Raw genomic sequence first — 11,761 nt, 5'->3', positions numbered from 1 at the left:
AAGTAAAAGGACCCTAAAATGTGAAAATATAACATTAGGGGATTTTTTTATACTTCAAATTATTTAGTTAAAAAGATACCACTAAAATAGCAACAGTTTGTATAGTGGTATAAAACTGTAACATACTCTATAATTATTCTATGGAGATTTCTTTTTTGCAGAAGATGAATCACTATAATTTATATCCAATCATCTGAGTCCAAAAATGCCGCAAGATGATTCATTTAGATTAGGGATGCTGAAAACATTTGTTAAAAAATAGATTTGTAAAAATCAACATTATTGCTTGTGATTTCTCTCAAAATGCATGATTACTTATCAGGTAAGTTCTCTAGATTATATGCTAATCTGTAGGGCATAACAAACATTGAATTTAAACATTTACAACTTCATTATTAAAAGTTGAAGAAGTTAGTAAATAAATATAGGTAGACATAAAGGACTACTTGTTTTAAGATTTTTGTCCAAGTAGTAGCTTAAAAATCAGAAGGATAATAATTTATCCAAGTTACTTTAAGCAACTTTAAAGTTCGTTAGAAATCTTCTAAATATGTGAACAATGTGTTAAACATCTTTTTGACTTGCTGTTGGTGTCAGGTCACTCATCTCAGTTGTGTGCTGCGTTCAGGGCGCCTCCTAGAGGCCAGTATCAGAAAATCCATGAGCAAACATGGCAGCTGCTGTCAGTATGAGGACGTGGAGCTGCCCCAGCCTGGGAGTTATTTATCCGTGGTTGGTGTTTTTTACAGTTTTCCTTGGCACTGTACAAGAAACAGCCGCGGCACCAGAAACAGGGCTATGGGAAATTTCGGTTGTTAATGTAAGTATTACCCGGAGGCAGTAGATAACTGCAGCACCTCAAGCTAACGCTAGCTGCATTAGGCTATAGATTTGAACTTGTAATGAGCTTAGTGTGTGCTGGTGATAGAAGCCATTCATTTTGAGTGTCGATTTAACCTTATGCTATTATCAGTTGCTCTTTTTTGCTGTGCTAATAAAAATTTAAATAAAAAGTAGACAGTTTCCTAGCATTTAGCCTAAATGCTAGAAAACAATTTATGGGTAGCTAAGAGCTAACTAGCTCTTGGTGAACATGAGTTGTTTAACCATTTATTGTAATGAACCATAAAGTTATTCGTTACCCCTTTTTCCACGTATCTATAATTGTTTGGGTTACAATATAACATTATGGCTTTTTTTTCTCTAAAATCTCATGTAATTGTAACATTTAAAGCTGATTCTTATCTTACTTACCACAGTTCCTAGAGTCTGCCCTCGGAAAACATCTTGATCAATAATTCAAGTAGAGATCTGAGAAGATCCAGTTTCCTCTACTTTAGTTGCAATATCAATTGAGCCCTAAGTCTAGACTAAGTGAACCATATGGACTACAGTGACGTTTGCTGTTTACTTCTTGATCATCTCTTGTACTCTGCAGCAAAGATGGAACTACAATTTGTTTTAAATTTAAATTAGCTTCACTTTCAAAACTAATTTAACCTTTGCCTCACTGTCCTCCAGTGTTTTTGCTCACATGCTTTATTTGCTTTTGTGCAGGGCTCAAAACCAATCATATTAAAGAAAGCCATGTTTACAGACACAGATGTTGTACTTAAAGGTAAGACCTGATATTGCACACACTGATATTGTTCTTTCTTGTATGCCTGTCACAACAAGCCATAAATCAATTTATCACTTGATAAATCAAAAATTACAGAAATCATTTCCATTGCCATGCTTGTTTGTGTCGTACACTTTATCTTTAAAATGATGCTGTCCTGTAATATTTTATTTTGTTGAGACTTCATAATCCATTTTATTTATTTATTGTTTTGGTGGTTTTATTATGTATATTGAATATTTAAAATGTCTTGCAGTTCCAATGCTAAATGTTCTTTGGAAATTAGTACTTGCATTATTATGCATTTATTGTTGTATTAATTGAAAATTGTTTCAAAACATGAATATTATCGTGTATTCCAACAATTCCTCTTCCAGCAAAAATATGTTATTGTGACCAGCCTACTTACTTGACTCTTGTAGTTTTAAAACTGTGTCTCTTTATAAGAGTGAAATTTGGTGCTTCTTCTAGTTTCCACACCACGATAGTCTGAAAAATATCCAAATAGCTGAATTTCTTTTCATCGTAACCTTAAACTACAATGTTGCCGTTTTTGTGTCCTCCATTAAAAAGTATCTTCATTTCTCAGTTGTGTTTCCTAGTTGTTCCAAGCAGATGAAATTCACAATCCACTGGCTTTTAAAATACTACCCCTGTTATAATGAATACAATAATATTGAAGTAAGTACAGTTCTTCCAAGCCATCAGTTTCACTAGTTAATTTTTTTATTTATACTTTTACGACTGAATGTTTGGTTGTGATTCTAGGAGATGTATGAACGGACTCTGCAGAGCCGAGGGGAGAGCCTGGACCCGAAACCCAACGCAGAGGGCGAGTACATAGAACACAAGCACAGTTCTATTACGTGTAGCAGCGGCCGGAGCGTCTTTCCTGGGCTCTGCGTACGTTTGCTACGTTGGTTCTTCAGCATTAATTATCGGCACATTTAACAGCTTGACTTTTCTCATCACCCAGCATCTTTTCTCTGTTTCTCAGAAAGCCAAGGCAAAACCACGGTCTGTTAACCCAACAGATGGGAGTGAAGGACCAGTAAGAAAACTTAAATATGTTTCACTCTTTACTTTACATAAATACATCAAAACTAAAGGTTAAGATTAAGAATCCCTACACAGTTTAAAAAACTACAATGTTTCATTTAATATTATTCCAAATCTAGATCAGGATGGAAAAATGGTTTTCCAGACTCTCTTAATATGTTCATTCACTGCAGAAAAACAAAATATTACCAAGTGTTTTTGTCTAGTTTCTAGTGCAAACATCTCAGTTCACTGTAAATAAGACAAAAAGAACTTACAATTAACTTTAGTGCAAGATATATGAGGTTTTAAGTGAAAAATTGTTTAATATTGACAATTGATATTATTTCGCTTATAACAAAACATTTTTCCCATGTTATAAGAGGGAAAAAAATGCATGTGGAACTAGAAATTCTTTTATCAATATGAAGGTATTATTGATTCCTATATATTTGTTAAAATTTGCTTGCAAGTTAGTTTTATCTTATGTCAAGTGATATACGAAAATATTTGCACTAGAAACTGAGCACAAAATAGATCTGTAATAACAGACGTTGTGTTTTTTGCAGTGTTTGTATGTCCATCTATCTGTCCATGGCTTTTGCATGTTCTGCTTTTAAAGAAGAAATGTCAGCAGTGAATTTCATAATGGACATTTGAATTTATTATAAGTCAGAGAATGTTCAGAAAAATGTTCAGGAACCCTGTAGATTATAATCAGTGCTAACAAATCAGAGCAGTTAAGTTTATCATCTGTGCTACTTTTGATTCCTTGCAGTTAAATCTGTCCAAAGATTTATTGCTTCTGCATTACTTATGAAACTTTGCAGGAAAAAAGTGACCCTAACTGGCTTACAGGTGAGTGTGAAATTGACAGCGCCAAAGAGAACGTCATAGCCACCACATGGAGGAATGGGCCTTACCTGCTGGTGGTTAAGGTCATTCCTGATATAAACGAGACCAGCTGGAATTTAAAAAGTGAGATATTTCACCTTAAAAGGCTGGTTTGGAAATCAGCCAGGGCTCCATATGTTCCTTAATGTCAGATATCTACAGAGTTTATGTGATGCTTGGATGTTGTTGTTTCCAGTTAATGTGGTGATGAGAGGGAAACACGGCTACATTTCTATCTCAGAGTGGCCGCTCATGATCGTAAGTACAAAACTTCTAGGAGTTAGTTTTGCAACTTGTGCCACAGACACATTTTCATGTTCATTTTAAGACTATTTTTCATTCCCATTGGATGTATTGCTGCAAACATTAAGTCTGTCTCTTTGTAGTTAAATTTGAATCTGTCGATTGTACAGTAGATCTCTGAGTTTTTGGATGTTAGAGTGAGGTACAGCTTATAGATCTAAACCTAACTCTGTACTCTGAAAAGGACAAAATGCAAGGAAAGCACCGTCTCAAGACATTAGTGGAGAATATCTTGAGAAATTTCTAATAAATGGAGAAAAACTGCTTCCATATATGATGTGATTATCGACTAACATCTTTCCGTTTGCAGTTCTACATGGTGATGTGCGTCGTGTACATCCTGTACGCCTTGCTGTGGTTTGTCTGGGCAGCCTGCTACTGGAAGGATCTGCTGAGGATCCAGTTCTGGATAGCTGGAGTCATTTTCCTCGGCATGATGGAGAAGGCGCTCTTCTGCGCCGAATATGAGAACACCAATGTCGTCGGCTCTGCCTGTGAGTGTCTCTAGATGACCACACAAACTATATCTGACTTAGTTATTTAAACATCCTTCAAAAAATGTGCAAAATTCTTATGATAAATTTGATTTCCAAATAGTGAAATGGTTTTTTTATATATCCCCTTTCAAATACCCTGGTTGACTATTTTAGGGAACAATAAAGGAACAAAAATAAGGCATATTAACAACACTGTAGACGTTTAGCCCCCCCTCCCCCTCCCTGCAAAATACACAATTAGAATCATGAAGCAAATCTAGAAATGTCGATTTCTGTTTGTTTTTTTGTTTTTTTCTATTTCTGCAGCTCCTGGCTTGTTGATCTTTGCAGAGTTGCTCTCCGCTCTCAAGAGGACTTTGGCACGACTTCTCGTCATCATCGTCAGCCTGGGATACGGCATCATAAAGTACCTCGTTTTCTGTAACGCAGTCTGTTAGATACTTTTTTTTTTGTTTTTGAAATATTAAGCATTTACCTTCATGTTTTTGTGGTGTTTCTTTCAGGCCGCGGCTCGGGACAGTGATGCACAGAGTTGTAGGACTCGGCATCCTCTACTTCGCATTTGCTAGCATTGAAGGTGTCTTGAGGATCACAGGGGTGAGTCGAGCTCTCGCCGTCTTTAATTGGGAATAATTTTTACGAAACAAAACCGATGGGGGGAAAAATCTAGTTTTTTTATAGAAGTTGTTTCCAAATAAACATTTATTGATCATGTTCAGACTTCAGCGTGACATCACAATCTGTTTTTCTCAATATGTTTTGCGATTCATACTGAAGGGTCGAGACAATAGCGCCGCTCTCATGACAGCCATTGTTCTGGCTGTGTTTGATTCCTGCGCCATCTGGTTCATATCCTTCCAGTAAACTCATCAGCTGCAATAATCAGCGGTTAATGTAACATGAAGTGCTCATGGTGAGCCAGTGGCTTTTGGATACTCTTGCTTTTGGGGATTGATGACTTGTTTCTTTTATTTCCATTTGGGTAAATAGTCAAATGTTTTGGTTGCTGTGTTGCTTTTCTTATCTCCCATCCAATCTGAGGTTTTTCCCCCTCATCTTTCTCTTCTTTTTTTGTGTCCTTTGCACTCTGATCCCCTCCAGACAAAAGACTCTGATTTGGCCCTGTTGGCCAACATTCCCCTGGCTCTGCTTGATTCTTCTTTATGCTGGTGGATATCCTTTTGTGCTCCTGCAACCTTTCCCTGTGCGGTTCCCTTCTGCGCCTCAAACCTTAAATGGGTGAATTGTAACATAATTTAAGTATAGTTTCTCTGTTATCATGCATTTGAGAGGAAATAATTCACGTTAATCATTGATTCTATACCTGCTTGTTTTATTTTTTTTTCTGTAAGTGATTCGACTGTTCTCTTCTAATCCTTTCCTGTGTAATGATATTTTCCTGTATTTAGTCTGGCTTGTGTTGTACAAACTGCATTTGGATGTCAGACTGAACTATTGAGGATCTGAGTAACTTGTTTCACAATGAATCCTACTGTTGTTGATTGCCCAGATGGTATTCAAGCTTTAATTTAAAGTTTTACATTTTTTGAAAAAACAAACAACTTTCTAATCATAAGCTGACATATAGGCACTAAAATACATTTGTCAACCCACAACAAAGTTGGATTAATGACTGGGATGTAAAAGAAAAACATTATTTAATAACCTGTGAACCATGTAACTTCTAGTAATATTTTATTTTGTATTTGATAAAAGCCACATGTCAAAAATAGAAAACTTTTTTAACAAAAGATTTGGAAAAAACTGTCAGTGTTATGTCTGATTATGAAAGTATTTACTAAAGGTTGTACAATTCATGGTCTAAATATAAAGATCTAAATAATCTGGTACAGTGGACCGGCGGTATTTGCTGGGGGTTAGAGTCCATAGCTGCATCTGAATAAATAAAATCAATAAATACTAGATAAATACCCCATCTAAAAACATTTAGCACTGCCTATTTTAAAAGTTCAAACACACGCAGTGGAGGGCACAGCCAATCAATGCTGAATGGCATTCTTTGATTGGCTGCTTTGAAAACGTTGGCCAATAGTATGTCAAGTAGCATTGCAAGTAGATATTTCAGCCTCAGTAGCTGCTTTTTCTTTTGAATATTTTAGATGTCCTGCATGAAACAATTTGTAAATTTTCCAAGAATAATTTTGAGTCACGTTTTGTAGAAAAATCTCTGAATACCGAACTGTGAATGGGTGACGACCCGCTGTAATAATAATCTATATAAAAAACAAACATATCTTTACAAAATCAGACGTTTTTCAGTACCCAGGATCTCAAACCCCAGTATGGCTGCCGAACAAATAGGTCAGTAATGGTGAGCTCAACAGTTTATTCTCAGCTGCAGTAAATAAATCAAACTAACCTGTAGAGTTCAAATGGACCTTTTTTTTTTACTTTGGTTTCCATGTGATGCCAGTTGTTTGTTTCCCTTGACTACCACTGCCACATCTTTGTCAGCTTAGCCCAAACCATCAAAACTCTGAAGCTGAGGAGAAACGCTGTGAAGCTGTCGCTCTACAGGCACTTTACAAACACACTAATATTCGCCGTCATTGGTAAGTGCCGCACCTGTCCTTATACAGCTGTAATAAAGCAAAGTTACCATGCCAACCAGGTTTGTGTTCAGAAAAAAACAACCTTTGAGTACATTTATTAAATGAAACAACAAAAACCTTAAATGAAAAGTCACACAATGCAGTTTCTTACCGTCGCCTTTCCCTTTCAGCCTCTATCATCTTTATGGCTTGGTCTGCTAAAAAGTTGCACTTAGCAGATTGCCAGTCTGTAAGCATACTTTATTTCTTTTCCAGTTGTACCTATGTGGCTTTTGCTCATTTATTTAGTTCTTTTTAAATCTCTACATTTTAATTCTTAGGACTGGATCGAGGTTTGGGTTGAGGACGCTTTCTGGAGATTCTTGTTCTCCTTTGTTCTGTTCGTCATAATGTTTTTATGGCGGCCGTCCGCAAACAACCAAAGGTAAGAAGCAGTTCAGGCAGGTTATTAAACCACCCTTAGCTAATGTATCTGCTGTATTAATTATTATTCCTCTGCCAACAGGTATGCGTTCACGCCTCTCATTGATGACTCCGAAGACGAGGACATTGAGGAGTTCATCGCGTCTTCAAACATCGGTACGGTTTTATCCAACACATTCTCACTCCCAACTCGTCATATATTGACGAGTTAGGACAATTTCTGACCATGCGTCACATACCCCCTTCGCGTCAAAAGTTGACGACTTGGGCAGGGTCCTTCAGCGTCACATGTTGACGATTTGGGCAGGGCACATGTTTTACGTGGATTTTTGACGCGAAGGGTTCTCGTAACCGCTGCCGAACCTTCAAAACCCAACGATTTGGTTAGGTTTAGGGCAAAACTTACGGTAAGGCATAGTGTAAAACACCTCGCGTCACATATTGACGCGAAAGGGGTACCCTGCGCGTCAACATGTGACGAGGACGGACCGTCCGATGCGTCAATATATGACGAGTTGGGAGTGAGAATGGGCTGTTTCATCATAGCAGCTTTATCCGAAAGGTGTGTAAACATTTGTTGATAGATTTCTCTCCTAAAATTGTAGCTGATGGCATAAAGTTGAGATCAGCCAAGGTTGAGACAAACGGCACGGCAAAGCCTCCAGAAACAAACCCAGTGAGTAACGCTGCAGCATTCGTTTATTCTGTCTTAACTTGTTTATTCAGCATCTTCCTTTAATGATAACTTCATAAAATAGGAGCAACGTTTAGAATAAAAGTCGTTTAGTGTGTGTTGTATCAGCAGGTGGCAGTATTTGCTCTGATTCTTTGTTTTTCTTTCTTGCTCAGGATGAAGACTTAAAGTGGGTGGAGGACAACATTCCAAGCTCTCTTACTGATGTGTAAGCCTCCTTAGAAGTGCAGTGAATTATTCTCTTCTTCTTCTAGATTTATTTTTAAATTTAAGGCATGTGTGATTGTAACAGTGTGCTTCTCATTTCATCCCCTCAGAGCCCTTCCAGTCCTGCTCGACTCTGATGAGGTATGAAAAACTTTTAGAAAGATTGAAACCACAAAATAAGACGCACAACTACACTCACCCCAGTAATGATTACTATCTAATCTGCAGAAAATACTGCATTTTTACTTCAGTTTTATCAGTTTGGGTTTTGAGCCTCAGATGATTGGTTTAAATAAATACAATCAAAGAAAACGATGTATAAAAATTATTGCCACATTTTATTTTCCAGGAAATTATGACGACAAAGTATGAGATGTCGAAGCTGGAGTGATGCAGAAAACCTCCAGCTGATGGAGAAACACAGCAGCTGCTCCTGACACTGAAGCAGTTTCCACCAGGATTTTTCTAGTGGACAGTGGTGGAGTGCCATTATTTTATTTCTTTTATTCTTTCCTATGTTTTTCAGGGCATCCTCTTAAGTAGCTGCTACCTCACAGAGTTGTGTAGGCAAAGCAGTTTTGGGGGGAAGCTGTTGCTACTTTCCATGTTTTTCTTACCTTATCTATCAAAAGGAAATATTTGTCTTTTTAGAGACCAAAAGATTCACTTTTTCAGTTTTTTTTCCATCAGTTTTGAGCTTTCCAAAGAGAGTATTTCCTGTTATATATTTATTTCTGTTGTACACTATAGATGTATTTTACTGGAGTGAGTCTCATGGATAAGCGTACTCTCAAATATATGATAGGATGATAGGATTTAACTCTTCAAAATATCTGAAAGCCTTTTTTTTCCCCCATAAGTATTTAAGAAAATATAAATGGAAGTTAATTTTACAGCCACAAGACAAATTTTAACTACACTATAGTCAATATTTAACATCAAATCAGGATTTTGGTTTATATCAAAACTTGCCGATGTTTGTAGAAGTCGGGGAAATCCGTTTTGCATAAATCAGGAGCGTCCTGAGCATCCTGTTTTTACCAGATGTAAAACCGACTTTGTAAACTGCAACACGGTAATTTTTGCATAGATCTTTTGCTCTTATGCACTTTCAGGATCAAAGCTGTGCCTACGTGTCCGTCTTTTATTCGTGAGGCCTCGTTTGGTGGGTTTCTGAGAACAACTTGGATGAAAGTATCTTTTTGTCTCAGATTGAAACGACCCAACATGCCGAGGGTTAGTGAATGTGTGTGAGGGAAAGAAGAGAATAAATTTAATTGTAGCTGGGTTAGTTGAGTTGTGTAGAATTAGAGTTAATGTTTTGAAACTACTGTGTGGGTGGGAGCATGAGATGTGGAGCAATATGCTGTATGTCTGTTAATACAAAGTTTAGTGATTTTTTTTCATTATTTATTTGTGTTTAAAGTGTACTTATGCGTTTATTGTTTGCATTTTTCCCATGTTTACGGTGTGTTTACGATGTGTGCTTCCATATGCTCTGCACTGTCCTAAAATATTTTTCAGTCTGCAGGTTTTTTCTTTGCAATGTGTGTGTTAATTACTGATAAAAATTATTGCATTCACAGAAACCTTAGTAACAAACATGTTGTCTCAGTCTTATTCTTTTAAAATTTATTTTCAAAAGACCTGCCTGATTTTATTTTTGTCTGCATGTAGTCTAAATCTAACAGCAGAGCTTGTTATGTTTGTCTTGGCGACGTCCTCACACATTATGAGTAATGTGGTCAGCACTAGATGACCACTTGAATGGGTTTATAATGTCCTCATTGCAATTTTTTTTGTATTGGTTGGAAACCTGGAAATATTTGTGCTTATGATGGCGAATTGTCCTGTTATTTAAAACTGCAGACACCTGAAGCTGACCTCAGATTATTTGTACAGGTGGGTTTTGGCTCAGTTGTGTTTTTTTTCTTCTTCTTTCATGATTCCACAAGTGGGAAGTGTTTGGATAAGAAAATTCATCTTTTTTGTCATTTTTCTTTCTGAAATCAACCTGAAGTATTGCAATTCAACTCTGCAATATCAAGGTTTTCCTGTTTTTCAAACTGTACAATGCACTCAATAAATATTATTTGAATTCAGGAGCACGTTTTATCATTTACGATTTCATTGGTTGTTTTACCGTACCATTTTAAAGAAATAATAGGATTAAACTAAACAAGCTTAAATCAAAATGACACTTAAACAAAAAATAGTACCCTAAATAGCCCATATGGATAGTTTATCAGCAAAAAGAAGTTTATTGGGGCTTTAGTTACACTTTAAGATAATGGTTATAATTTTTTTTTTCTCCCTTATATGAAAGAAGGCTGACAGGAGAGGGGGGAAGACGTGGGGCAAATATTACCGGTCAGGGAATCGAACCCGCGACGGCCGCGTCGAGGACTTGTTTGGTGGTGAATTTTCTCTTACACATACATTCTCAAATTTAAACCACCGACTAATATTTGGTTTAACACATCTCCACCACATGTTTTTGTTGCTATCAACACGCTTCATCCACAATTCTGGCTCAACTTCTTAGGAGAAATTGTAAAGCTCACTTATATTGGCTGGTTTCTTGGTATGAAGCCAGCATTTGAGATTTGTCCAAGGGTTGAGGTCGCGGCTTTTGAGAAAGTCTTTTGAGTTTAAGATTATCCCCTATTTTCTTTTCCAAAACCGGTTATAAGGTATGTTCGGGATCATTCCTCTGCTGCAACACCTAATTATGGCCAAGATTCAAACCATCTTACTGAAACTGCCATTCTCAAAAACTAAATAAGACGTTCAGGAACCACCAAGCAAAGATGCAGGAACTGAAAAGTGTTGCATGTTGCCATGATCAAGGTTATCAACAAATACTGGGAAGTCAGAATTTCCGAGTACCGACTACAACTGGAACGCCATTAAATCTGCAAGTTGTTGTTTTTTTTAAGCAAATAGCTTAAATCCACAAATGTATGAGACCCCGTCTAAAAATAACTGGATATATTAATTGTTCAAATATACCTTAATATGAATTAAATCGCGTACTTGAAAGCCTTCTTAGCACGACCAGTGAAACTTATATGTAGCTACAGCCAAAACACTGCCAAGAAAAATGAGTGGCGCTTCAGGATTGGCTGCTTTGCAAGCATGTCATTTAGTGTTATACCCAGCTTCAGCTTCCCAAGTTGTGTTTTCTTTCAAATATTTTAGAAAAAACAAGCAGTGAATGCCCCAATCTAATGTGATAAAATGTAAAAAAGATGAGTTTCAAATATTATTTTAATGTCCCGTGAAGACCTCACTGCACTCCAGTTGTAAGGTCCTTTCAACTAAAAACGTAAATTTAAGACTGAAACATAACACTATGAGTGCATGCAAAAAAAAATCATCACTGCCACTGAGGCACGTAGTCATTGTAGGAGCAGAGCCTATCTTTGGGACACGTGTTTTGATTTTCTGAAAGCATGCGGCTCTCTCGGCCTCTTTTATTGCTACGTAAACCCCTGGATGGAGACACGTG

General features: G+C 36.9%; 1 protein-coding gene across 2 annotated transcripts; it reads left to right on the top strand.

The window, feature by feature from the left end:
* Positions 1–640: 640 nt before the first annotated feature.
* tmem87b (transmembrane protein 87B) lies at positions 641–10,353 on the top strand. Of its 2 annotated transcripts, none has more exons than XM_028006094.1 (19): positions 641–820; positions 1,558–1,618; positions 2,211–2,302; positions 2,390–2,524; positions 2,619–2,672; positions 3,490–3,637; positions 3,750–3,811; positions 4,167–4,350; positions 4,660–4,759; positions 4,857–4,950; positions 5,131–5,202; positions 6,818–6,926; positions 7,097–7,155; positions 7,247–7,350; positions 7,432–7,505; positions 7,955–8,025; positions 8,199–8,251; positions 8,361–8,391; positions 8,600–10,353. In XM_028006094.1, the coding sequence occupies exons 1-19, from the start codon at positions 671–673 to the stop codon at positions 8,639–8,641; spliced, it is 1,695 nt and encodes a 564-aa protein (XP_027861895.1). In that variant the 5' UTR covers positions 641–670; the 3' UTR covers positions 8,642–10,353. The 2 variants fall into 2 exon arrangements, with proteins under 2 accessions (XP_027861895.1, XP_027861894.1); XM_028006093.1 differs by lacking the exon at positions 5,131–5,202 and adding an exon at positions 5,455–5,526 and having other exon boundaries at positions 671–820.
* Positions 10,354–11,761: the final 1,408 nt, after the last annotated feature.

This window comes from Xiphophorus couchianus, chromosome 22, assembly GCF_001444195.1.
Source record: "Xiphophorus couchianus chromosome 22, X_couchianus-1.0, whole genome shotgun sequence".
Lineage (NCBI taxonomy): Eukaryota > Metazoa > Chordata > Actinopteri > Cyprinodontiformes > Poeciliidae > Xiphophorus > Xiphophorus couchianus.
This window is presented reverse-complemented; position numbering and strand designations above follow the sequence as displayed.